The sequence below is a fragment of the Myodes glareolus genome, chromosome 2 (genome assembly GCF_982192425.1).
Source record: "Myodes glareolus chromosome 2, mMyoGla1.1, whole genome shotgun sequence".
In the NCBI taxonomy this organism is placed as follows: domain Eukaryota; kingdom Metazoa; phylum Chordata; class Mammalia; order Rodentia; family Cricetidae; genus Myodes; species Myodes glareolus.
In genome coordinates this window covers 110226952-110254668 of record NC_142027.1, presented here as the reverse complement: position 1 = coordinate 110254668, position 27717 = coordinate 110226952, and the positions used below count along the sequence as shown (strand labels likewise).

The 27717-nt window shown below is 48.3% G+C and overlaps 2 protein-coding genes across 3 annotated transcripts in view; both read right to left on the bottom strand.

The window, feature by feature from the left end:
- Nucleotides 1-7401, bottom strand: part of Orai2 (ORAI calcium release-activated calcium modulator 2) — a 31492-nt gene extending 24091 nt beyond the window's left edge. The window contains exon 1 of the mRNA XM_048433871.3: nt 7261-7401. The gene's annotated coding sequence lies outside the window, so the exon portion shown is untranslated. The remainder of the gene's footprint in view (nt 1-7260) is intronic.
- On the bottom strand, nt 136-26425 carry Prkrip1 (PRKR interacting protein 1). Of its 2 annotated transcripts, none has more exons than XM_048433876.3 (6): nt 26231-26425; nt 25236-25314; nt 22717-22817; nt 19920-20005; nt 17937-18004; nt 136-3562 (listed from the first exon to the last, which is right to left on the bottom strand). In XM_048433876.3, the coding sequence occupies exons 1-6, from the start codon at nt 26354-26356 to the stop codon at nt 3504-3506; spliced, it is 519 nt and encodes a 172-aa protein (XP_048289833.2). In that variant the 5' UTR covers nt 26357-26425; the 3' UTR covers nt 136-3503. The 2 variants fall into 2 exon arrangements, with proteins under 2 accessions (XP_048289833.2, XP_048289832.1); XM_048433875.3 differs by lacking the exon at nt 136-3562 and adding an exon at nt 7531-7923 and having other exon boundaries at nt 26231-26423.
- Nucleotides 26426-27717: the final 1292 nt, after the last annotated feature.

Genomic DNA, 27717 nt, shown 5'->3' with positions numbered 1-27717 from the left:
ATGTGGCAGCAGGCAGCGGGCCCTGGGAGCAGGGAGTCCCAGCAGTCCCAGGCAGAGACGGCTGCCGGTCCCAGGCAGGGAGACACATGGCGGGCGGGCAAGAGACAGAGACATGGATAGACATGACATGTAGAGTGAGGTTGAATATTTATTCAGGGGGTTATAGAGGGGGAAGGGAGAAGTGGGGGGGGGGGAGAGAGAGAGACGGGAGAGAGAGAGACAGAGAAGGAGGGGAGAGGGGTAGAAGTGAAGCTGCCTCTCAGAGAGGAAGCTGGAAAAGAGCGCAAGCTCAGGCCTGAAGCTGAAGATCAGCCTGCCTCAGCGGGTGGGGGGAGTGGGCGTGGCTTGTCTCTTAAAGAGACACAACAATCATTACACTCTCCCTCTCTCATGAGGATGTGTGAGGGTACCTGAAGAGGAAGTTGGATCCCTGGAGCTGGAGTTATAGGTGGCTGGTTATGAGCTGCCTGATGTGGTGCTAAGACTCAAACTCCATTCTCTACAAGGGCAGCAGTTGCTCACAACCACTGAGCCATCTCTGGAGTCTTGTCCTCCCCAGCCACCAAGTCAGGATGCTGACCCCTCTGGGGGCATCACTGCCAGGGCCTTCTCCTAACCTCCTTCCAGTCCACACTCCATGGTGAAAGATCCCCTTGAGAGGCCCTCGAAGCCCCCAGCATCCGGTCTCCATCATACCCCAGCCTCTCTTGTCTCTGGAATTCCGGGTTGAACACTTGCTTGGCTTTCAGTAAACATTTACTACATTCTATGGAATGAGGAAGCTGAAAAGGGCCTCTCTGGACTCCCTCCAGGTTGATTTCTAAGAGTGTTCTCTTTATGGAAATACATGCTAATATATGGTAATTACAGCTCACTTTAGTGGAGGACGCCAGAGAGTAAACAGAAATTAAGTTCCAAAGGGGAAAAAGAAAGTCTGCTTGGTTCTTGGGCCAGGAGGGAAAGCAGTTTCTACATAACCCCCTTCTGTGCTGCCTTGGGAAGCAGCCAAGGCCCTGGTCCTGCAGAGCCTGTTAGGGCTGGAGAGATGGCTCAGCGATTAAGACCATTTGCTGTTCTTCCAGAGGACATGAACTCTGTTCCCAGCACCCACATGGTGGCTCACAACCATCTGTAACTCCAGTTCCAGGGGACCCAATGCCCTCTTTTGGCTCCACAGATACTGGAGGATGTGGTACGCGTACATACATGTAGGTGAAACATACACATATATCTAAAAAAAAAAACAAAACTAAAAAAATTTGTCAACTTGTGGGCATATACATGAGAAACTTTTTTTTTTTTTCTTTAGCCCTGGCTATTCTGGAACTCCTTCTGTAGACCAGCTGGCCTCAAACTCACAAAGATTCGCCTGCCACTGTCTCCCAAGTGCTAGGATTAAAGCAGTGTGCTACTACTGCCCAGTCCAAGGCAATTTATTTGTTTTTTTTTGAGACAGGGTTTCTCTGTATAGCACTGGCTGTCCTGAAGCTCACTCTGTAGACCAGGCTGGCTTCTAACTCAGAGATCTGCCTGCCTCTGTCTCCAAAGTGCTAAGGTTAAAGGCATCCAAGGCAACTTATAAAAATGCAATTAATTGGGGGCTTTCTTAGTTTCAGAGGGTTAGTACAAGGCCATCATGGCAAGAAACATGGTGGCAGACATCTTACCCACAAGATGGAAGCAGACACTGGGAATGGTGTAGACTTTGAAACCTCGGAGCCCACCCCAGCAACACAAGGCCACACCTCTTAATCCTTCCTGAACAGCCCATTAGCTAGGAACCAAACATTTGAATATATGAGCCTATGGGGGTCATTCTTACTCAAACCATGTGTTATGCCTGCCTGAATGTATGTATGTCTGTGTACCATGTGCATGCCATACTTCAGACACCAGAAGGCGGCATAGGATTTCCTGCAACTACAGTCATAGACAGCTGTGAGCCAACATGTAGGTGCTGGAAAATTGAACCCAGGTCCTCAGGAAGAGAAGCCACTGCTCTCAGCTGTTGAGCCATCTCTCTGGCTCAAACTGTCTTAAGTTAACTGGCGTGGGAAGCGCCAGTCCACAGATCTGTTCACAGTACTTATCATTCCCTAGGCCAGGGGCCACCGAACTGTTAAGAGTGGAGAAACTGAGTTCAGCACAAGGGAGAGGCAGGCATTCATTTCTCTCTGCTCCTGACTGCACACGTGAAGGGACAGCTCCCTGGAGTTCCTTGCCCTGACTTCCCCACAACGATGGACTGTAACACGGAATTGTAAGACACTTCCATGTCTAAATTGGTTTTTTAATTAGGCCTTTAAAAAAAATCATAGTATCAGAAATAAAATCAAAGTACTTCTTTAAATCAATTTGACAATTCCTCTAAAAGATTAAGGCTGTAAACAGGTAAATTCAAAAATAGTCATGGCTCTTTGCAGGGTAGGTGGAACATGTCTTTAATCCCAGCATTTGGGAGGCAGAGGCAGTGGAGATTTCTATGAGTTTGAGGCTAACCTGGTCTACATAGTGAGTTCTAGGCCAGTCTGGGGTACACAGTGAGACCATGTGGTGATCTGAATGAAAATGGCCTCCACAGGCTCACAGGGATTGGCACTGTTAGGAGGTGAGGTGTGGCCTTGCTGGAGGAAGTGTGTCACTAGGGGGTGGGCTTTGAGGTTTCAGACACTCAAGTCAGGGCTAGTGGCTGTCTCTTCCTGCTGATCCAGATATAGAACTCAAAGTTACCTCTTCAACACCATGTCTGTCTGCACACTACGTTTCCTGCCATGACAATAATGGGCTAAACCTCTCAACTCTAAGCCAGTCCCCATTAAATGTTTTCTTTATAAGAGTTGCTGTGGGGGCTGGAGAGATGGCTCAGAGGTTAAGAGCACTGACTGCTCTTTCAGAGGTCCTGAGTTCAATTCCCAGCAACCACATGGTGGCTCACAACCATCTGTAATGAGATCTGGTGCCCTCTTCTGGCCTGCAAGTATACATGCAAGCAGAACACTGTATATGTAATAAATAAATAAATCTTAAAAAAAAAAAAAAGAGTTGCTGTGGTCATGGTGCCTCTTCACAGCAATAGAACCCTAAAACAGACTCTGTCAAAATAAAACAAAAATAAATTTAAAGAAAGAAAAAAAGATACTTGTTAAAATTCAGCATTTCTCAAGGTAGGAAGAAAAGAAATCACCCAAGACTCCTGCTCAAATGCCGTCTCTAGCCAGCCCAATTCTCCTGATTACTGGACCCTCCCCCATTTCCCCTGCCCTTATGATTAGAATGGTAATGAATCCAAAATTTGAGGCTATCACTGGGGAGCCTACTTATTTATTAGCTTTTTTCTAAGACAAGGTCTCATGTAGCCCATGCTGGCCCTGACTTGAAACTCCTGATTTCCCTGCCTCCACCTCCCAAGAGCTGGGATTCCAAGCTTGCAGAGGCTAGTTGTCACCTTCCGCTGTGTGCATTCCGGGGGTCTGGCAGCAGGTACCTTTACCCACTGAGCCATCTCAATGGATCCTGAAGTTCCATCTTCGCTGCATATGTGTTTCAACTGTCGGGCAACTTCCTGCAGATAGACAGGCATCCTGACACATTCATGTTCCAAGCTTGAAGAAGTTCCCTTTGGCTTTTCATTCTCTGTGATTTCCTTGTTTCCCAGACAGTTACTATCACACGCCGACCTTCCTGCTAGCACTAGGGATCACAGTCCTGGTTCCTGAAAAGCTAAGGGCTTGAGACTGGAGGGACGCCACTGGGGACTGAGTATGTGAGACTGCTCTTTCTGATGGGAGGACTGGCAGGTGGTCAGAGGCCACGTCAGCCCCATCAGACTGGAGATGCTAGAGGTGTGGGTAGGGACATGAGGCATAGGTTAGGGACCAGATGACCCTGTTCTCCAAGCTAGTATGTGCATGGTGGTGTAGCTTCCCTCCATAGGAAAAGGAGAACATGCCGAAGCTGAGATTCCTTTTCTTTTACAGTAGGATTTACATATGTCATACACCCCTGGGACACCATTAAGTGATCACCAAACGCACATGTGTGGGGCTCTTAGTGGGGATGAGACCCCAGACTCATAATGTACCAGTTTACTTGACACAAAACAAGACAGGCTCTCTTGGGGCCTAGCGTGAACTGAGGACAGTCGGGTCACCCAACTCTCAGGGGCTTGAGCAAGAAAGACAATACAGGAAGCAAGCAGGCATTGTCAGGAATGCTGATTGTATAGGACTGTGGACAAGGTCGCTGAGGGCAACCTGGCAAGGAAGATGCCAGAGGACGCCGAAGTGGGCAGTGGGTGAGGGGAAGGTGCGAGGACACCGACACGGGCAAGGGAAAGGCGTGTCCTTGTTTGCTTCTCTGCTGCTGTGCTAAAGCTCTGACCAAAAGCAACCTGGGGAAGAATGGGTTTATTTGGCTCACAGCTCACAGTCCATCAAGGGAAACTGAGGCAGAAATTGAAGCAGAGACCAAGGAGGGATGCTGCTTACTGCTCATTCAGCTTCTCTTCTTATACAGCCCCACTTGCCCAGGGATGGCATTGCCCAGAGTTGCCCACAGTGAATTAGGCCCTTCCACATCAATCCTCAGTCAAGAAAATGCCCCACAGATGCGTCCCCAGGCCAATCTGATGGAGGCAATTCCCTAATTCAGCTCCTTCTTCAAGTCCACAGATGCTGCGGGAGTACCTTCCGCTCCCGCAGCATCTCCCCCTTTTGTTTATCAAATACTATTCCGGAGTGAAATCCAGGACACTGGCTCTTAGGAACACTACACAAGATCCTAAAACAATACCTGGGGAGATCTCTTAAACCGCAGTCTCACCAAGAGAACCAAAAGGCACAGCACACTGGCCACTAGACAGACCGACTACATGAGCTGAAGGAAGGAATGGGGCTGAGTCCTTCAGCCTCATCTGGGAACACATTGACAGGCCACTAGAACTTTCTGACACTGCGTTTGCAAACGACTGTAAAAGCACTGCAAGAATGGATTTGTGTGTTACAGATTTTAATGAATAGGCAATTCACAATAGGAATTCATGAATAATGAGCGTCGGCTCCACTCAAATCTTTTTTCTTTTTACTTTTAATGTATGTATGTATGTATGTGTGTATGTATGTATGTACGTATGTATGTATGTGCAGCACATGCACGTCTAGTGCTCATCGAAGTCAGAAGGTGCTGCCAGATCCTCAAGAACTGGAGTTAATGTATGGTTGCAAGCTACTATTTGGGTGCAGGGAACCAAAGGCAGGTCCTCTGCAAAAGCAATAAGTGCTATTAATATTAACTGCTGAGCCCTCTCTCCAGCCCCTTACTCAATTCTGTTTTGTGAGGGCTGAAGAGAGGGCTCAGTGAGTAAGAGTGCTTGCTGTGCAAGCATGAGGACCTGAGTTCAAATCCCCACACCCACTAAAAAGTTGTAATCCTAGCGCTGTGGAGGTCAGGGAAGAGGATTGCTGGAGCCTGTCAGCCACCAGCCTCAGCTTAGAGACCCTGTCTCAGGGGAACAGGGTGTAGCATGATAGTGATGCTCTTTGGTCTCTGGAGTGTGCACAGGTTCATGAACCACACGCCATCACTCATACAAAGGAGGGCTGTACATCCTCAGCCCTGGCAGTACCAGGCACCCTCCCCTTCTAAAGTGGGGCTACCAGACAACTCTCCCCAGGGCTGCACATCTACAACGGTCCCAGTCATACCAGCTGGCTTAACTCCAGCTTCACCATTTGCAACAAGAGAAACCATATTTGGGAAGTTCCATGAGAAATGGAAGGGTAAAGAACATTCTATTCTAAATGACCAGGCACAGAGTGCTCAGTACATCTGTCATCAGAGTGTAGGTAAATCAGGATCTTCAGAGACAAGGTTTGCTCCTCCTCCGGAGGAGGGCTTAGCTTCCCAGAGCAGAAGAGACTAGGTATGTTTGGGGTGAGATGGCCACACTCACCAGGCTTTCTGAGACGTTATGTTATATACGGCCCAGGGTTCGCTGCCAGGCTTCTCTTCATCTGTGAGCCCTCAATAAGCACATGATGGTACAATCCTCCTCTCTGTGGCTTTGGGGGCAGCTGATAATATCAGCCACCCGCCTCAGTGACGCCACTTAGCTGCTCCATTTCCCCAAACAAACAACAGTCTGAAGCTAGACCAAGAGTCAGCTAACCTAGAGAACTGATAACCCCTTAGCCAGAAAGGTCTGCGCAAACGCTTCCTCCTCCCATTAGCAGCCAGCCTGGAGTCCTTTTGTTTAGTCATCCCAAGCTGCAGGACTCACTGTAGCTCTAGGCCAGGCAAACCGGCAGAGGCAGGAAGGGACTTGTCCCCGGCTCTGAGGCAGCAGACGGAAAGACTTTTAGGCCCAGTCCTACTCCTCAGCAGCCCTCATCCAGTAGAGGTCTAGGCTGCAGATTCAAAGCAAGAGCCGTGACACAGACGGGTAAAGGGAGAATTAAAAGCCAATTACAAAACCACAAGGCTAGTCACGACACACCTGAAGATCGCCTGTGACTCAACGTGCTGGAGGGATAGGGGCTAGACGTCACATGGCTTAGTGGGCACAGGGAATCTGCTACAGCAGTAAAAGAAGGGAAGAGGGAGCCATTTCCTTTAGTGGGACAGCCACTGGGAAGGTTCTCATGTTTTGGTAAATAACCGACCACCCAAGCTCATTCAGGCAACCTTAAAGCGTGCCATGCCAAAAACGACATAACAGCAGGAGGGGAGTCGAGTCTGCTGGGGAAAAGGACCCGGTGGGGTAGGCTAAGAGAATGGAGTAAACATGAACAAAGTACATTGCAAACATGTATGAGCTATCAAAGAACAGCAACAAAAATCAAAAGTAGAAGACGCTCTTAGTTTCCCTTTCACTCAACGTGCTACTAACATCCACAGCAGGCACATGGCACACTGGGGAACTGGAGACACTCCAGACACAGAGCCTCGCTCTACTAGAAACTGCCCATCACTCCACTGGCCTGATAATGGCTCTGATGACCAAGGTGGTCCCGGGTCACCTCCCTCCTCCCTGGCATGGTGTTGGGTGCACTCTGGACCCGTACACACAGCAGGTCTGGACCACAGTCACTCAAGCACACTCAGTGGGAGGACTGACAGGAGGGAGGCCTTTCCATCCCGAAGAGCTCCCCCTCTCCAGTCCCTCTGGTTTAGATCTCCTGAGTTAAGGGTGGGAGGAAGGCTGTGGTCAGTACCTGTCCCGTCTCCCATGTCTCTCTGGTGACCTCTGCTTTCTTTCATTACCTGTTGTCTTCCTGGAGTTTCTCTCCTTCTGCCCAGCCTCCTACCGAGGGCCCTGGTCAGCTCATGCACGTTCTGGGAGCTGCTGGGCGGGCACAGTTCTTCAGTGCTGAAGTCTGCTGTTCCATTAGGGACAGGGCTGGGCACCCAAAGGGAGGTGTGGAAGGGAGCCTGCAAAAGAGGACCCGCCAAATCTCAAGATCCAGTCTCTGTGTCACTTCAGCTTCTCGGAGGCTCTGGTAAGTAACATCTCGAACACGTGGACAAAACCTATAGGTTTTCTGCTCTTTACTAAATAAATATTCCCTTCACAGAAACCAGCCCAGAGCTCATCACTGTTCAAGTAGAAAGAAACAGGCACCAGGGGGAAGGTGAAGCATCCCCTTCAGCAAGAGCAGGGCAGGACACAGCAGGCAATCTTCAAACGTCTAGGGAATGGTCCCTCTGCTCCCTGGACAAGAAGGGGTGCAGGAGGCTCCTGCCTTCTCCCAACACTGCCAGTCTGGCAGATGGGCCACAACCTCTTTCCTTTCTGAGGCTCGTCAGAGAATGAGCTGGGCTCACGTCCTCATCGCCCCATGATGTCGCTGGGCTCTTCCTCCTCCTCCTCTGTCCCAGATGTCTCCTCAGAGCTGCTGGCACGCTGTTCTTGGCACTGACTGGGTTCTGTACCAACACAACATTCAGACCATGAGCAGACAGATCTGACGGATGCGGGGTTAAGTAAGGGAACGTCTTGGCATAGAAGCTGCACTTCTAACTCCAGCACTTCAAACATGGAGGCAGACGATAAAAAGTTCAAGGATATCCTCAGCTACATAGTGAGCTTGAGGTTAGCCTGGGTAGCAAACCCTGTCTCAAAAAGAGGAAGAGAGCAGCTGAGGGTATACTTGTTCCCAGGCAGAAACAGCTGGAAGTCAGAAGTGGCCACTGTTTGGAAGGTCTACACAAAAGCAATCTGCATTGCTCTGAGAGCGGCACCTCAGCCTCACCAAAAAGATCTGGCTGTACACACTTGAACCTGACACCCCCAAGTCAGGCTTGCTGAGTGTATGGCCCCCACTGTCTACATCACCACCAAAATAGGGTACTCTGAAAGATACCCAGGTGTTTCACATCTCCCATTGAGCTACCAAACTCCCCTGCCTGAGCCTCAGTTCTCAATGAAGATGGCAAGAGGATCTTCAAAACCAATACAAACAAAAGCCCACTGAAACAAGGGGCTGTGCCCACAACAGCCATGCCAGTCTTCTGGCTCTCCTCAAATACTGTTCAGGGACCCCTCCCCTGTTGCCCTATGGGTAGCTCTTAAGCATCCAGCATATTCTAATACTGCTTTAGCACTGTGGCACAGCTAAGCTGGCCCAGAAAACAGCACAGAGACATCTTGTCGCCAGCCCCCCCTCCTGTCCTGAGAGCAGGGGAGTGGGCGGGAGCTGGCTGCAAAGAGGCGGGGGAGGTCCTCAGCACAGGGGCCCCAGCTGACTCACCAGGGACTTTTCAGGCAGCGAAACTACTTTGGATATTTTCTGGCAGACTCACAATACTACGCACTGGAGAGAGGGTATTGTTCAAAGCACTGGATGCTGTTGCAGAGAATGGAGGTTGGGTTTCCAGCACTCACATGGTGGGTCATAACCATTTGTAACTCTAGTTCCAGGGGACCTGACACACTCTTTAGACCTCTGCAGGCACCAGGCACACATGTGATACACATATATAAACAAAGGCAAAACACACACAAAATTGAAAACTCTAAAAAAGAAAAAAATTAACTCCGAATCCAGTAAATCTGATGGTTTCCCTTGGCCTTTATGGGAGCTAAACATACTTGCATATACATAACTATAGATATATGTAAATTAAAAAATACATCTTTAAAGTCACTTAGGTCAGGGGTTAGGATGGAATGCAGAGTCCAACTAACTTATAAATGCATCTCTGTGGAGGGTGGGGTGGTGCTGAGGAGCACCGTTGGAAACAAGTGGAGTCTACAGTTCCAGGCACGAGGCCTCTGTGCCCTACAGGGAAGCAGTAAATCTCCACCAGTATAACGTGTGCCAGAGGTGAACAAGGGTGACGAACAAGGCATAGGAAGGTGGACAAAGCTGGAATGACTGCTGATGATGGAGAAAAGCTGGGCACGTTGGATCTCAGGATTAACTTACTGTGGACAGATGGTCGTGTTCAGGCATTGCTCTGGACCCCCTCCCCCTCATGCTGCATAGTGATGTCTATCCACTGACGGACTACATGTGTGATGGAGGGCCACCAGACAGCGTCACTTGGCGATGTCACAGGCACCAATGGGCACAGAGCCTAGGACACTTGCAGAGCAGAACTGCCCTCCACTGCTTTGTCTACCAGGCAAAGATGAATGACTCCTTCCAGCCCCACCCCCATGATCTTCCTTTCTGACACTAAGCCAACAAAAGAAAGCAGATGTCTTGGAGCAACACCCGAGGGTTAAGAGCAGGAAATCCTCAAGATGAGCCTGGAGTACTTTACAGTACTAGAAAGCAAGGAAGTGCTGAAAACTTGTGATAGGGAGGCACGTGATGATGGGACCTCATCACCAGGACAACAGACGGTCCCAGCAACAAGGCACAAAAAGACCGGATCACACACACAGGTTTGTCCTCACAGACAAACACTTATGTAGACAGCGACCATCTCCCTAAGTGGATATCTGCAGATCTCTGCCTTCAGCCTGGAGGGTCCTGACTGGACCTCAATCCTTAGGTATGGGCTGCACGTGGTAATTTCCTTCCAAAAAGTGAATTATTCGGGGGAAGAGCAGCAAATTTAGAGTGGGAAAACCTGATAAACACTACCTCTGTGGCGTGGCCAACAGCAACATTAACAGCTGTAAGCTGGGACGTGGCTCCAGGTGCAGGGCTTGCCTAGCATGAGAGGCCATGACTCCCATTCCCAGCACCACAAGAACAAACAAAACCCCAACAACCACTGCCACGACACTGAAAAGCAGCAGTGAGCCATGTCAGTCGTCCACACCGTCCCGCAGCTCCGGTTCAATCACATAAAGAACACCAGTCAAATCCTAACGGAGAGATGTCATACAGACGCCAAGCCAAGTAAAGTCTGAGAAACTCTCAGTCAATGGAGCCCAAGGCCACATGATGACTGAACACGATGTGGGGCTCTGTGCTGAATTCTCAACGGGAAGAAGGGAGGGAATAAAAGGCGAGGACCCTGAAGAAAGGAGGAAAACTAGCTACCAACAGTAGGGAGACCAGGGTGTTAAACAGGGGAAACGGGGTACACGAGCACTCTATATCATCATCCTAACTTTCAGTGACTCTAAAACCATTCTAGAGGCTGTAGGTGCAGCTCAGAGTACTTGATTGGTATGCACAAGTCCCTGGGTTCAAGCCTAGCAACACATAAAACAAAGCATATTTAGAGAAAGCTGAAAAGCTGGGTGGTGGTGGTGGTGCATGCCTTTAATCCTAGCACTCGGGAGGCAGAGGTCTACGGAGTGAGTTCCAGGACAGCCAGGGCTACAAAATAAAATAAAATAAAATAAACCTGTCTCAAAAAACAAAACAAACAGAAAAGAAGGCTGGAGGGACCAGAGAGATGATTCAGCAGCTAAGAGCATTTACTACTCTTCCAAATGGTCTGAATTCAGTGCCCAGCACCTGATGCGGAATATTCGTTTACACTGTGTGAAGATGTGTTACTGTGATTAGTTTAATAAAGAGCTGAATGGCCAACAGCTAGGCAGGAGAGAATAAGCCGGATTTCTGGTGGTGGTAGGGGATCTGGGAAGAAGAGAGGTGGGGATGCCAGGAGACTGAAGAAGTTGGACATATATACAGTACAGAGCAGAGATAATCAAGCCACGTGGCAGCATGTAGATTAACAGAGACAGCTTAATTTAAGTTATAAGAGCTAGTTGAGAAAAAGCCCAAGCTAAGGTCAACCTTTCATAGTTACTATTAAGTCTCTGTATAGTTACTGGGGAGCTGGTAGTTCTACAAAAGAAAGTCCAACTACATTTGAAAGCTTGTTACGAGCACCCACACCAGGTGGCTTACAACTGTCTCTAGCTCCAGGGAAATGGATGCCCTCCTCTGGCATCTGTGGGGCACCTACACCATAAGCCCACACCTACACAATTACCTACCCTCCCCACATATATACATAATTAAAAATGAATCTTAAAAAATACCGGGCGAGTACCCAAGCAAATAAACCCTAAAATGACATATATGTACAAACCCCTGGGTCTGACAGCACATACTGGGAGGTGGAGGCAAAAGGATCATAAGCTCAAAACCGTCTCAGCTATCCAGCGAATCTGAAACCAGTCTGAAATACTAACTAAAGAAAACAGAGGGGGCTGGAAAGATGGCTCAGCAGTTAAGGGCACTGCCTGCTCTTCCAAAGGTCCTGAGTTCAATTCTCAGCAACTACATGGTGGCTCACAACCATCTGCAATGAGATCTGGTGCCCTCTTCTGGCCTGCAGGCATACATGCAGACAAAATACTGAGAATACTGTACACATAATAAATAAATAAATAAACAAACAAATAAATAAATCTTAAAAAAAAAGAAAGAGAGAAAGAGAGAGAGAGAGAGAGAGAGAGAGAGAGAGAGAGAGGCTGGGCGGTGGTGGCGCATGTCTTTAATTCCAGCACTGGGGGCGGGGGGAGCAAAGGAAGGCAGATCTCTGTGAGTTTGAGACTAGCCTGGCCTACAAGAGGAAGTTCCAGGACAGGCTCCAAAGCTACAGAGGAGACGGATACAAAAACAAAAACAAAAACAAAAAAGAAAACAGAACACGGTTACGTGTGCATTTAATCCCGAGGACTAATCTACTAGGAACCAGAGGCAGGCAGAGCACTGTGAGCTGGTCAGCAGGGCTCCGAAGTGAGACCCCATCTTCACTAGTGTTTGGTTCCTATGGAGAGACACCATGTTCAAGGCAACTCTTATAAAGGAAAGCATTTAGCAGGGGCTTGCCTACAGTTCCAGGGCCTTGGTCCATTACTACTATAGCAGGGAGCATGCAAGCACGCAGGCAGGGATGGTGCAGTAGAAGCAGGATTTCCACCCGTATCCTTTGGCAGTAGGCAGAGAGTTAGATACTGGGCCTGGCTTGGACTTTTGAAACCTCAAAGCCATCCCCAGCACACACCTACCCCAACAAGGCCACACTTCCTAAGCCTTTGTCAGCAGCACCTGCTGGTGACTACGCATCCACATCTATGAGCCTATATATAGGAGACACTTACATTCAAACCCCCACAGACTACCCTGTCTAGAAAACAAAATTCCTCCCCCCAAACACAAAGAAGGAATGGTAACCTTTTTGGAGGAGGGCATTTTGACATTTGGGATTTAAACAAATCCAAACTTTGAGACTGATCTTTTAACATCTACACTCTCCACAAACTCCAGGCAAGCATCCTGCCTCAGCTTCCCAAGTACTGGAATTACAGTACCAAGCTTAGACCGATATTTCCTTTTTAACTATATTCTTCCATTACTCTTTTTTAAAATTAACTTATCTAATATGCATGTGTGCGGGTGTGTGTGCGGGTGTGTGTGCCAACACGTGCAAGTCAGGAGCAGCTCTCTCCTCTACGACGTGGCTCCTGGGTAACGAGCGCAGCCGTAGGGCGACCCCGACAAGTCACACACCCCGAACTGTCTGCCTGCCACACCTTCCGTTACTCTCCAACTATTGCTCACAGTACTTTAAAATCCAGGAGGCAAAGATTTATCATTGCACTTAACTTTTAAATGATATTTAGGCATGTGTGGGCATGTGTGCTATGACACATGTGTGAGCGTCGGAGGACAACCTGAGGGAGTCATTTCTTCTTCCATGAAGGCCCTGAGGACTGAACTCAGGTCTGCAGGCTTGTTGATCAGCACTCTGCCCATCATTTGGAGATTTTTTGTTTTGTTTTGTTTTTCATTTTTTGTTTTTCAAGACAGGGTTTCTCTGTGTAACAGTTCTGGCTGTCCTGGAACTCTCTGTAGACCAGGCTGGCCTCCAATTCAAGATCTACCTACCTCTGCCTCTGAGTGCTGGGATTAAAGGTGTGCGTCACCACTGTCCGGCTCTATTTGGAGATTTTATTCCGCTTACAGACATACCACTGGGTGAAACTGAAGACGACAGGGTTTTGGGTTTCTTTTCCCCAAATGGGGGGGAGAAAACAAAACAAAAACCTCCACCCCAAGCCTAGTACTATGGAACTGCAAGGCCATGGGAAACTGCCCATGATACAAAGTTCTGTGGTAACATTAGCACAGCCTGGCGTTAACACGAACAGGACTCATGTATGAAAAACTGAAAGTGGGAAAAAAACCCACTAACGTAAGCTATTGTTTTAGTAAGGATTACAGTCACTATCATTTTTCACTTTGTCCTTTTCAATGTACCCTAAGATTCTCAAGCAGGAAATACAATGGCTTCATGATCAAAGGACACAAAGAACCAGGCAGCTTTCCAGTCCATTACACAAGTCTGTGGCTCTGTAGGCTGATCCAAAGCACACACTAGGTGCCATTTGGACAGAGTGCCTCTAGTGAATATCTCTAACTCAAAGGGAATGCTGTGCCCTGCTGATTAGGGGACATCTGGCAGTGCCAGGAGATACTTTTAATGCAATGATCAGGAGGAAGCAGCTGCTTCTGATGTACTAGGCAGTGGATGAGCCCTCCAGACAAAGAGAAACCCCCTGCCCCCACCACCCAAACTGTAGCCAGCACCGAGGCTGGGAAAGAGCTCTAGTTGTGTCCAGTAACAGGGGCCTTAAGGTCACTTCAGATTCTCTTGAAGGGCAGTGTGGTGGGGAAAGGAAACCCTGGTCAGGACACATCACTGAAGAGCTCAGGGGCTCCGAAGGACCCAAACTGGCTCACGGGCAACCAGCTGCTCTCACTCAGACACAAGGCCCACACCGCAGGGCGATGACTGAGCTACTACACAGCACAGACCGCAACCTTAGGCAGCTGCCCTTCCTGCTGCCAACCCAGCAGGAGCCTCATGGTGTGCTGGGGCCACCTTGTGGCACAGCTGGCACACTACATTAAATTCTATTCACTTCAACCAGGCAACTAGAAAATCTCACTCTTTCACAAAATGAGAAATGAGGAAATAGTCGGACAAAGTGAGGAGAAAGGCATGGAGGCCACTGCTCATGTCCCCAGACCATTTCTATGCTGTTCAACACAAAGTGCACACAAGCAGATATGTTCCTGATATGCACGGGCGGGCCACACACCATACCAATGATAACACTTGTTCAATCCAGCTGGGAAGCCCTAGAGCTTCTGAGTCTCCTGCTTCTACCTCCTGAGCGAGGGGTCAGAGATGCCCAAAACCAAGCCGAGTTTTTGTGCAGTGCTGGGATGGAAACCAGGTAAGCACTAACCAACTCGGTGCACCCCCAATCCAAGCATGGCTTTTTTTTTTTTTTTGTTACAGACAAGGTCTTTCTATGTAGCTCTAGCTGGAGAGATATGCTGGCTCACCATCCCCCACTGAGGCAAAGTCTCACTATGTACCTCTGGCTGGCCCAAAATCTACCACATAGACCAGGCTGTCCTTGAACTCACAGAGGTGGGCTTGCCTTTGTCTCCTGAGTGCTCAGGCTAATGGTGTGTGCGCCACCACGTCTCACCTAAGCGCTTTAATACTGTCCTATCACCACAACCATGTCCACACTACAGAGAACCATTAACAACTTCCCACGGTCGGCCTCCAAATCCGTGCAACCACCATTGTGCTCTAAATGTGGTGCTCTGAGAACCTCACACAGCGGAGTTTCCCTCCTTTTGTCTGTGTGTATATCCGGATCTTGCTGTAGTCCACACTGGCCTTGATGCTGTATAGGGCAAAGTTTGACAGGCAAAAATCAGCTCCTTCTGACCACTGTGTGGGGCCCGTGAATACACACACCACACACACATACACACACCAGAATAAATAAAAACAAAGTAGCATGTGCTATACAGGTCAGGCCCACTAGGTTCAAAGCAAGACCCTGACTAGCTCACACAGCAACAGCAGTAACAACAACACACCACCACTACAACAACTATAACAGCCAGACTTGTATCTCCTTGGCACTTCAGTTTTACCAAAAGGATAGACCTCAGTATGCATGCTCTACCATGACTGCGCAGGTTTAACAGTGAGATCCTTTATCTTAGCCACTGAACTTCAAAAAACTAACCAAGATTGGCCACTGGATGGCACTCTTGGATCATACCTGGAGAACACAAGGAAGATTCTCTAAGAACCTCAATGCATGGGAGGGCCAGAACCTGTTTGCTAAACATAGCCAAGTTACTGACGTACTAGAGATAGAAGCAAGACCATAGCCTTGAGAAATGTGATGATCTGGGGCTGAATAACTGCGGAACCGGGCAGGACAGAACCTTCCCGTTTACAGAGATGCCATTATGGCATTCGAAAGCTCAGGATACACCAGAAAATGACTTGGCTTCTCAAGAGGCAGGAAGCTCAACTGGTACAAGAAAATCAACGAAAGACCAGGCCCAGACAGACCAGGCAGTGGAAGTGAGCAACTACGTAGACTAGTGTTTTTGTCATCTTGACACAAGTCAGAGTCATCTAGGAAGAGGGAACTTCAAATGAGAAAATGCCTTAATTAAATTGGCCCACAGTCAAATCTGGAGGGTATTTTCTTGATTAACGATTGATGTGGAAGGGCGGAGCCCACTGTGGGCAGTGTCACCCCTGGGCAAGCAGTCCTGGGTTCTGTAAGAAAGCAGGCTGAGCAATCACGGAGAGCCAGCCAGGAAGAAGGGCTCCTCCACGACCCCTGCGTCAGCTCTGACGCCCACACAATGGAGTAAACCCGAGCTGCCGCTGCTCATGGTGTTCATGCAACTGTAGAAAGCAAACCAAGACAGCACCTGGTTTAAACTATTTCCAGAGTACGAGTGGCCGAGTCCTGAAATGAACGGGAAGGCAGTCAGGCATGGTGGCACTGGCACACTCCTTTAATCCTAGCACTCAGGTGGATCTATCTATCTCTGTGAGCTGAAAGCCAGCCTGGTCTATACAATGACTTCCGGGAAAGTCAGGACTACATAGAGGCCCTGCCTAAAAAAATAACAAAACAAAAATTAAAAAAAAAAAATGAATGGGATGGTAAAACTGCATCATAGAAATGGAAAACATGAATCACAATCTAATGGGAGCTTTTACAACTTCCCTATTACCACGTCACTGAGACAAAATTCACAAGACAGGATCAACCACAAAAGGGAGGCATCACGGGGGAAGACAACCTGTGGGTGGATGATTAGGAACTATCCAAATGAACAGAAGAAGAAGTTGAGTTTTTTTTCCCTACCCAGTTTGACAAAAAAAACATGCAAGCGTGAAGGAACACCTACAGCGGGGCATTCCCAGGCCCTGTTTAAGACACTAAGTAGACCGTAAAAGCAGCCACACAGGAATCTCTAGAACAGCAGCTGAACATCTATGAAATGCAGGGAATTAAAAATCATAAGCTGCACAAAACAGGACAGGTCTGTAATCACAGAACTTGGGAGGCAAAGGTAAGGAGGGTCAGACTGCAAGACCAGCCTGAGCTACATGAGATGCTGCTCAAGCAAAACAAAGTAACAAATAATAAACCCAAACCACAAGAGAGAGTGCTGGTAAGAAGGCTCCATTGTGAAGGCTCTTGCTGTCAAGTCGGATGACCTCAGTCTGATCCCTGGACTCACATGGTAGAAGGGGAGGAACCAGGAGTCTCAGTTCAGAATCAGTCTTGGCTACATGGGAGACTGGGCCAGGCTGGCTACATGAACCCTGTGTCAAAAACTAACCAATGAGGACTAGGCGAAGGGTCAGGCAGTACAAGTGCCTGCCTTGCTAGCATGAGGACCCGAGTCTGGACCCAGCACCAATGGAAAGGGTAGGCATGTCAGACTGTGTTTGAAATCCCAGCTCTAGGGAGACAGAAAGGACGATCCCTGGGCTTGTCAGGCAGCCAGCCCAGTGAAATCAGTGAACTCCAGCTTTAGTGAGACTGTGTCACATCAATTCAGGTGAAGAGCAACTGAAGAGGAACCTGACATTGGTCTCTGGCTTCCATGTGCACACATGTACACATAGATGTGTGTGTGTGTGTGTGTACATAACTACAAAACAAAAGGCTTCCAAATGCTGAGACAGTCCTTCAATCTTTCCTCCTGGGGAAAAAAAAAAATGAGCAAGATGGAGAACCACTGGAAGACAGCTGGTGGACAGCTGGAGGTACCTGAGGAGCAAGGCAGTGTGAGGACAGGGACAGAGCGGGGTGACCCTGGCAACCAGGAACCCAGTGAGTTGCCCCAGCATCCTACTGTGAGCTTTCCTTTTGCTTAAGTCAGTCTAGCTTTCTTTCTTTCTTTTAGGTTTTTGAGACAGGGTCTTTCTACAGAGCCCTGGCTGTCTTGGAATTCATTAAGTAGACCAGGCTGGCCTCGAACTCATAAAGATCTGCCTGCCTCTGGCTCCTGAGTGCTGGGATTAAAGGGGTGTGCCACTATGCCTGGCTTAGTCATATGGCTTTCTGACATCACACACACAGCTAACCACGAGTCTTCACAGTTTAGCGGCCACTGCCATCAGCGATGGTGACGGGCACTGAGGGAAATGTGGACACAGCTCACCTTCCTTCTGCTTCTTCTGCTCACGCTTCATCTTCTTTGCCATTAACTTCTTCTCTTTTAACTTCTGGCTACACATGGAAGACACACATGGCGGTTACTTTGGTGGGCTTTGGAAAGGCCTGTGCTGAAGCTATCTCTACAGCAGTGCAAATGTCAGTCACACTGGAGACGGCTCGGCAGCTAGGACTGGAGCTCAGCTTCCAGCATCCGTGTCAGGCAACTCATGACTGCCCGCAACTCCAGCTTCTCTTCCGGCCCATGAGCACTTGTGTTTACATGCACAAACCCACACAGACACACGTGCCCTTTAAAAAAACCTGATTCTGCTAGCCTGTCACTGTCAATTGTTTTCACTGAAGTAAGTCGAGATCAAACTCTGAGGAGTAGGCTGACTGTGGTGGCTTGTATCTGTAGTCCTAGAATTTTGGTGGGGCCAAGCAGAAAAACCAAGAGTTCAAGGCTGGCCTGGGGTACATAGTGAAACCATCTCAAAACCAAAAAAATAAAAACAAAAAACTGACTGCCCTCCCCCCCCCAAAAAAAAGTCACATGGGAAGTTTGATTAAAAGAGTCTCAAAAATACAATGTTCAAATGTAGAAAGGAAACTGAGGCAGGGGATCAGTGTTGAAGCCAGCCTAAGCTACACAGCAAGACTATCTCAAAAGGCAAACAAAATGCAGAAATGTTGGGAGACATGGAAACCCACATAGTCACCAAAGTTCCGACTGTATCTTTGGGAGATCTGTAACAGGCTGAAGGACCATGAGGGACGTGTGGTTTTCAAGGTCTTGTAAGAAACCATTCCTCTTAGTACTGCTATCTCAGGGCTGGCCTGCCCAGAACCCCTGGAGGTTACACAAGTCAACTTTCTGTTACCTGTTTTGAGGGTTTCTCTCTCTCTCTCTCTCTCTCTCTGTTTTTGTTTTTAGAGACAAAGGATTTCTCTGTGTATTGCTGGCTGTCCCTGGAGCTCATTCTGTAGACCAGGCTACCCTTGAACTCAGAGATCTGCCTATTTCTGTCTCTTGAGTACTGGGAATAAAGGTATGTACTGCCACCACCCAGAGAGGGTTTATTTTTTTTAAAGATTCATTTTATTAACTGAGTGGTGGTGGTGCACACCTTTAATTCCAGCATTTGAGAGGCAGCGGCAGGTGGATCTCTGTGAGTCTGAGACCAGCGTGGTCTACAAAATGAGTTCCAGGACAGCCAGAGTTACACAGAGAAACCTTGTCTTGAAAACAAAAACAACAACAATAATAATAATATAAATTAAAATTCATGTGTGTCTGAGTGTGGGTATATGTACGTAAGTGCAGTGTCTATGGAGGCCAGAAAAGGGCATCAGATCCTCTGGGGTTAGAATCATAGGTGGCTGTGAGCTACCCAACATCACAGGCTGAACTCCAGACCTCTGGAAGAGCAGGAGCTGTAAGCTTACAGAGCCGTCTAGTCATACATTTGCATGGGGTGTTGTGAATGATGTGTGTGTGACTGGCACATGCGTGGAGGTCAGAAGACAACTTTATGTTTTTAGTGCCCCCATACTCAGACAGGGTCTCTCTGTGTAGCCCTGGCTGTTCTGGCACTTGCTCTGAGGACCAGTCTGTTCTCAAACTCAGAGATCCACTGTACTCTGCCACTGGAATGCAGGGGTTAAAGGTGTGAGCCACTATGCCCAGCTTGAGGATAACTTTTAAGAACCACCATGTAGGTTCTAGGGCCTAAACTTTAGGTTTGGCAGCAAGCATCTGTACCTGCTGAGCCATGTCACCAACCCTTTTGATTTTGGCTCGGGTTGGTCTTGAACTCCTGCCCTGGCCTGTGTAGTAGCTGTGTAGTATCTGGGATCACAAGCCCTCACATGCCCTCACCCTGACCCCAGCTGCTAGTGAACTCTGGCCTCTAAGGCCCAGGCTCACTATTCAGCACCCACTTTCCCACCTCCCGTCTGCAGGCCACAATGATCAGAAAGCTCTTACCGCTTTTTCCGGCGCTTTGCAGTCTGCTCCTCTGCGGCAATCTTATTCTTTTCTAGCCTCTTCTGAAACTCTGCGTCCAGTTTTTGCTGAAAAACAAAAACGTCATCTCTCAGATCAGACCTACCCTGGGCTGGACAGGCTTTAGAAGAGTATAAAAGAGTTTAAGTTCCACAGGCAAACCACTAGGGGTGCCACAGGTACTACCCAGATCTCCTGGGCCACTTTAACATTAAAAGACTGCCCCAGGCGGGATAGGCACTTAATACATAGCTCTCCAAGACGAAAATACGGGGAGAACTGGTATGGGCACATACAACAAATGGGGTGGAGGGCAGAAAAGCAAGAGAGAAGGAGTACAGAGGGGGAAGGGGTGAGAAACCAGCAAGAGGGAAGGGGAGAAGAGGAGGAAAGGGAGGGAGAAAAGGGAGAAGAAAGAGAGAGAGAGAGACTTTGAATGTATGAGAATAACATGGGAGACTCTGTCTGTCTCTCCTCATGGGACTCGCTGCCCCTCGTGGCCCACTGCAGTCATTCGGGAACTGCAGCATTTTTACTTAATCCATTACAGTTAGAGTATATAAGCTGGGAAAGACTAGAAAAAAAAGAGGTTCCCTCTCTGCTGCAACAGAGCCCACAGAAGTAGGTACCATCCACCCTGACTAAAGGTCAGAGAGTTCAGGCCTATTCCAGCTCCTCCAGGTTTGACCCAGGAGGTGGCTGCCCACAGGATGCTTGGCCTAAGGAGTGACGGCTGCACGTCCTGCCTAAACAACAGAATAACTGCTTGATGCTCCAGGTACTGAAGATATAATTGCTCTGTTTAGTCTGCATCATATTAAAACAATCTTTGGTCTTCTTCCCACTCTTTTTGGATTGGGGTAAATAAGCATATAGAAAATAAATGTGGGTGAATTCAGTATTCACTGGATTGCCCTCCTGGTTCTATTTTGTGTCTCTGTCTATTTCTTTTGTATCTCTGTTCTGTTTGCCTGGTGTTTCTAATCCACATATCCCTTCTCTGGACCATGTGAATACCATTGAGGCCGAACCCTGACACCACGCTCTCATCAGTAACCTCTCACCATGCTCTGTAAGCTTAAAACCTCATTGGTTCCCCGGGGAGAATTTTGGTTTGTCATTGGGACCTTAGAGGGTGGGGCTAGATACTGCCTAGTCCACTCTAACTCAAAAATTCTTCAAACCCCAAGCAAGTGTAAGGACATGAGTTTGGACCCACAGAGGTGGACATGACGCCTGTAATTCCAGTGCTCTTAAGGCTAAAGATGTGCAGACAGAATCCCTGAAGCTCAAGTGCCAGCTGGTCTGGTGAAGGCAGCTCAATAAAACCTACACCCACACATACTAGAACCAAGCAAACCAAGAAGGCTTAATGTTGCTCCCTCTCAGATTCACTCTGTGACTCTGCACTGAGAATTAAATCCAAGCCCTCATACATGCCCGGCCAGACTTTACCACCAAGCCACACCCACAGTACCTGCTTAACAGTTTTTGTGATTGTGTGTGCTTACAAATGTAGATGAGAATGTGTTTAGGATCATGTGCATTCAAGAGTACTGTGTGCACAAGGCTTCAGAGCTCAACGTCAACTTCAGGGGTCCCTCCTAGGTTATCATCTGTCTTGGTTTTTGAGACCTGGGGATCCCCAGTTAGGCTAGGTGGGCTGGTAATTAACGCTCAAGGATCTACTACCTGACTCCATCTCCTCAGTGAGCAGGAGATGACAAGCACCCACCACCACACTTAGCCTTTTTTTTTTCGCCCCCACACCTGGGTTTTGGGGACTTGTGCCTGAAAAACAAACATTTTACTGACACATCCTCTCCAGCTGTCATTTCATTGTTTTGAGACAAGGTTTTACTACGTTGCTTAGGCTGACGCTGAACTGCGCTCAAGAAATTCTCTAGCAACCAGGGGGCGGTGATGGCGCACGCCTCTAATCCCAGCACTCGGGAGGCAGAGGCAGGCGGATCTCAGTTGAGTTCGAGGCCAGCCTGGTCCACAAGAGCTAGTTCTAGGACAGGCTCCAAAGCTACAGAGAAACCCTGTCTTGAAAACAAACAAATAAAAAACAAAAAACAAAAAATTCTCTAGCCTGAGCTTGGAAGCTGGGACTATAAATCTATGCCACTCTGTCCAGTTCCTAATGGTTCATTTTTTATTTGTTTGTTTTGAGATGGTTTCTACTTTGTAGTCCTGATTGGCCTGGAACTCACAGAGATCCTTCTACTTCGGCTGGGATTACATGTGCCACCACACCTGGCACTTATTGGTTCTTAAACCACAGTTTCTAAAGCAATACTTTTTGTTTTTTGATTTTTCAAGTCAATGTTTCTTTGTATGGCCTTGGTTGTACTAGAACTAGCCCTGTAGACCAGGCTGGCCTCGAACTCAAAAGTCTCTGCCTCCTGAGTTTTGGAATTAAACGCATCGTGTCACCACTACCTAGCCTAAAGCAATTCTTAAACTCTTATTAAAATAACATTATTTATCACCTACCATGAGGAAATGTAATCCTCTGAGAATCCAACACTGAATCTACACCGACCACAATGAACTGTATGAGACACTCAGCCCAGTGGAGAGGAAAGAGAGGAAGAAGGACAACGGTGTGGAAGCCCTGACCTGCTGTTCCGTTACATAACAAACGGCCTGTGGAGGGCGGGAAGGGGACTCTGGAGCCCTTTCATATACAGGGAAGACTCCTACACATCCCTCTCCTAGTGTGAACAGCTTGTCGAGTCTGATCCAGAGTCACTGGATTCCTTGGCTCACTAACCTTCTCAGCCATGGCATCCATGTAGTCCTGCCGCTGGTATTCTCTCCGCCGTAGGTGCCTATAAACGTGGAACTCTCCACTGCCAGCCCCGGCACTGGAACCTAGAGCCAGAACAGTCCAGAGCTGTAGATAAAATCAGTTAACCAGGCCGAGGGACAGAATACACCAGCAGAGCATTTGCCTGGCAGGCACAGGTCCTGAGTTTAATTTTCAGGACCATAAAAGGGGAGGAAGGGAGAAGAGGAGAGGAGGAACCCACTTACCAACATAAGCTGCACTTAACCCTGAGACTAAGGACAAGAACTCAAACTGAAAGTACTATATGTATTGGGACTTTCTACTTGTTTTCCAACAAGGATAGGATGTGGCACATCATAGGTATTACTAACGACTTGTATGAGGTCACTGGAAATCCTACTCTAAAAAAGCAGTGGTGGCAACCGTCAGTAATCTAGTACTCAGACACTGAGGCAGGAGGACCCAGAAACAGGGTCAACTTAAGTTACACATCAAACCCTTGGTTCACAAAACTTCTATATGACAGTAAGAGGAGAAGCAGACTGCGGCTCAACAACTGGCCATCCAGAAGGACTCACAGCGTCCCTCCATGATTTCACAAGTGACAGCCAGATCCCTAATAGTTGGAAAAATGCTTCCGATACTGCACGTGAAAAGGGGGCTACAAAAACACATGAATAACTATATAGAAACAGTTTATCTTAGACTTATGGTTTAAGCATGATAGCATGAGGGACAGAGGGAAGACAAATAGGTCAACGAGAGATGGGGAGCCATGTCTTGTTTATTTGGGTAAAATGCCATATCAGACCTACACAAACAACTATGTCTAGTTAGCCTTGAGGTAAACTGAGGAATAGGGAGGGAGCATTCACAAGTCAGCAACAAACCTGAGAAGAAGCCAAGCCTTCTCTTTACTCTGGTTCCACTATGTTCTTTTGTTTACGTGTATATTAGGTGCTGGTGTGTGCATGTGGGTGCCGGGAGAGGCCAGAAGAGGGCTGATCATTGTCTGGCTAGTTTTATGTCAACCTGACACAAGCTAGTCATCTGAAAGGAGGGGACCTTAACTGAGAAATTGCCTCCATAAAATCTGGTTGTAGGGCATTTTTTCATTAGTGATTAATGGAAGAAGGCTCAGCTCATTGTGGGTGGTGTGATCTCTGGGCTGGTGGTCTTGGGTTCTATAAGAAAGCAAGCTGGGCAACCATACTGGTAGGTGAACCCAGTAAGCAGTATCCCTCCATGGCCTCTGCATCAGCAGAGGTAGGTTCCAACCCTACCTGAGTCCCTGTGCTTACTCCTTCAGTGATGGACTACAATGTGGAAGTGTAGGCCAAACAAACCCCTTTCTCCCCAGCTTGCTTATGGCCATTGTGTTTCATCACAGCAACAAAAACTCTAGGACAATGATGAAAGCCTGTAATGCCTGCCAGTCCTTAGGAGGTGGAGGCATGAGGCTTCTGAGTTCAAACACAGCCTGGGCTACATAGTGAGACTCTATCTCAAAAAATAAGCAAGCACCTTTAGCACAAAGGAAACCTGAAGCTTTTCCTTGACTAGTTTGTCTGACCTTGTGGACCTCTTCAGCCTTTACCAACTTTTTAAGGACTTTGAATAAAATGGTCTAACCACAAGAAACAAAAATACCAAAGAATCACTGGGCAACTGTTATCTAGTGCCAAACCATAAAACACAGCACTCCTTCACCGTAAAGACAAAAACAATTTCCTACCAAAGATCTAGTTGACAAGTAACAATAGTGTTCCAAAATCCCCTTAAAAATCACCCCCCCTCTCCCGAATCCCATCCTTCATCCAGATCCTTCATCTGGCGATGGATGGAGATGGAGACGGAGACCCACATTTGAACACTGGACTTAACTCCCTAGGTCCAAACGAGAAGCAGAAGGAAAGAGAACGTGAGCAAAGAAGGCAAGACCAGAGGGAACCTTCATCCGACGATGGATGGCGATACAGACGGAGACCCACATTGGAGCACCAGACTGAGCCCCCCAAGGTCCAAATGAGGAGCAGAAGGAGGAAGAAAATGAAAAAGTAAATCAGGACTGCGAGGGATGCGATCACCCACTGATACAAGGGGACTGATCTAATGAGAGTTCACCAAGGCCAGTTGGACTAGGACTGAACGAGGACGTGATCCAACCAGATTCTCTGAATGTGGCTGGCCCGGAATCTTTCTGAAAAGCCATTGACAATGACAATGGGACTTGTTTCCTCTGCATATACTGGATTTTGGGGATCCAGTCTGTTTGGATACTCACCTTCCTGGACCTGGAGGGAGGGGGGAGGAACTTGAACTTCCCACAGGGCAGGAAACCCTGACTGCTCTTAGGGATGGAGAGGGAGGAGGAGAGGGAGTGGGGGGAGTGGGAGGGTGTTGGGAGAAGGGGCGGAAATGGAAACTTTTATAATTTAATAAAATTACTTTCTCATAAAAAAAAATCACCCCCCAACCCCGACACAGACAAAAGACAGTACCCATGACATCGCGGACAAACTCTGGAGGAGGCCGAGGAGCCCACTCGTTCATCTTCTCTGGAATTGGAACTGCTTTGTCCTGCAACAGTTAAACAGAAACGCATTTGTAAGCATACACTTGCCGAAGAAGTTACCTCTCTTGGGACCTAACACAGATGAGCATGTTTCTCAAACCTGGAGTTGACTGCTCATTTTCTGCCCTGAGCTTACTTCATCTTGTAAACCATGGCGTCTAACAGGGGCAAAAACTCTCCCACACTTCAGACGTCTAGAATCTAAGTCACTGAGGGAGAGAACCCACCTCTTCTTGGCGAAGATATGAGACCTTCTCAGTTAGCTGTTTTTCTGAAGTTGGGTTGGAAGGTAGAGTGATGTGTTCCATATTTGTTAGCCAATGCCTCTTCAATAACGGGAGCTATTTAGAGAGGTTGGACACTTTTCCTAAGGCATAGATTCTTGGTTTTTTATTAGTTCTTGAGATAGATCTCACTATATAGCTAGCCTGAAACTCAGGGTGTAGACCAGGCTAGCCTGGAATTTGTAGCAATCTTCCGTGTCGGCCACCAGAGTGCTGGGATTATACAGGTGCGCCCAATCATGCCCATCTTCTGCCGCTTTTATTCTTATCGAAATTAAAACAGAAAGAGCTGTGAAGCAACCTGGAATAGCGGTGCAGGAGTAGTTGGGGACCCAAGGCAGGAGAGCCCCAAACTTGAGGACTGCCTATGCGTCAGAGTCGATGCAGTTGGAGCGTAAATAAACGCGCAATTCCACAGTACCTCAAAAAGAAAATCTAAAAAAGGGGGGTATGGAGGACTGAACCTCGCCCTTCATGCAGTTGCGCTCTAGGACAAGGACAGCCACGAAACTCACTCTCGACGGGGCAGCGTTCCTCGTGCCAGGCCTCCTCCGGGAGTACGGAGGGCAGAGTTACCGATCCTGGAGGGGCGAGGGGGCTGGGCCTCGGCCGGGCCGCAGAGACCACTCCGACTCACCGGATTCTTCATGAGCCGCTCCAGCTTGAGCTTCTGCTCCTCGGCCGCATTCTTGGGGATGACGAGCGTCTGCGGCTCTTTCTTGGGCCTGGGCGGTCTCACAGCGGCGGCTGTAGGACTCGCCATAGCAGCTTTCTACTTCCTCGCAAGCCCCGCCGTCGCCCGCTTGTCTTGATGACGACAAACGGGCGCGCCAGCTGCGCACGCGCACTCCCAGACCTGGGACGTTCTCCGGCGGCGCGTGCGCACTTTCTCAACAGTGGGGTAGGAGGCGGTGTTGAGAGCCTCGCCGGCTTGCTGAATATTCATGAGCGGGGAGCCAGTGTGGCTTAATTTTGATTATAGCAGTGTAATTTCATTTCCTGTTTCAAAACAAATCAAGGCTGCGTGACTCTCACCTCTCTAGGGGAAGAGGCGGCCTTTCGTGATGAGTGGCCCGGCCTCAGGGGACCTCTCAGGTTCCCTAGGGCTTCGCGCTGTCTTCTCGTGGCTCTCAGCACTTCCCTCCCGGTTTTGCTTGTCTTGTCTTGTCTTGACCTTGTCTTGGAGAGCTATTTGATTTAGCTCCTCACATCTCTCCCCCCCCCCTTCTCGTGAGATAGTGTTTATAGGTAGCTCAGGTTGGCCTTGAACTTCTGAAAATCCTCTTGCCTTTGTAGAAACCGGTACAGGACATCCCAAGACCAAGTTCTCGGCACAAAGAAGATAATATTTGCCCCAGAGGGACAGAGGGCAGGGAATAAGAAACAAAGACAGGAGACAGAGGGGGAGAAGGGGAGAAGGGGAAAAGGAATAAAGGAAAGGGGAGAGGGGTATTTGGGGGCCACTGCAACGACAAAAGACTGTTTCTGGATAGAGGGGAGACTGATGTGGCCCATAGACAAATGGTGGTTTATAAAGAAAAAAGGGAAACCCGTGTTAGGATGAGGTGTTTAATTTTAACTGGCCGTGTTAATTAGGTGAGCCAAAGGGGACTTCTGATTGCTGGACTGTAATACTTAGATAGTCACTCTCAGGAGAAAGAAAAGGCCAAATAAGGGACTAGACCTTGGTGGGTAACTTTAGGAAGGTAATCTAATGGGTTTTAGTATGGCAGAGGGAATGGGGGCAAAGGGCAAGGCCTGCCAGAACCATGTTTGCCTCCAGAATTCTGGGGCTCGAAGTATTAGCCTCTGTGTCTAGCCTCATTTCTTATAATCTTCTTTCATAACACAGCACAAAAACCTAACTCCTGAGACAGATCTGATCACCTTGGCCATTCTGAAAGCACAGCACTACCAGGCAAGGCTGAGTCTATGAGTTTCTCTTAGAATAAAGAAGCTGTCACTCCAGTCTAGGAGTTGGCCAGCAATTCACTTCAAAGTCTTCACTGGAAGGTGTCCATACCTAATTTTACATAGCGTTTACGGTAATGGAAAATGACCCGACTGGGGCTGTCCAGGGGCAGATTGTTTTACGGGCCATATGTGAGGCACTGTATTAGCTCC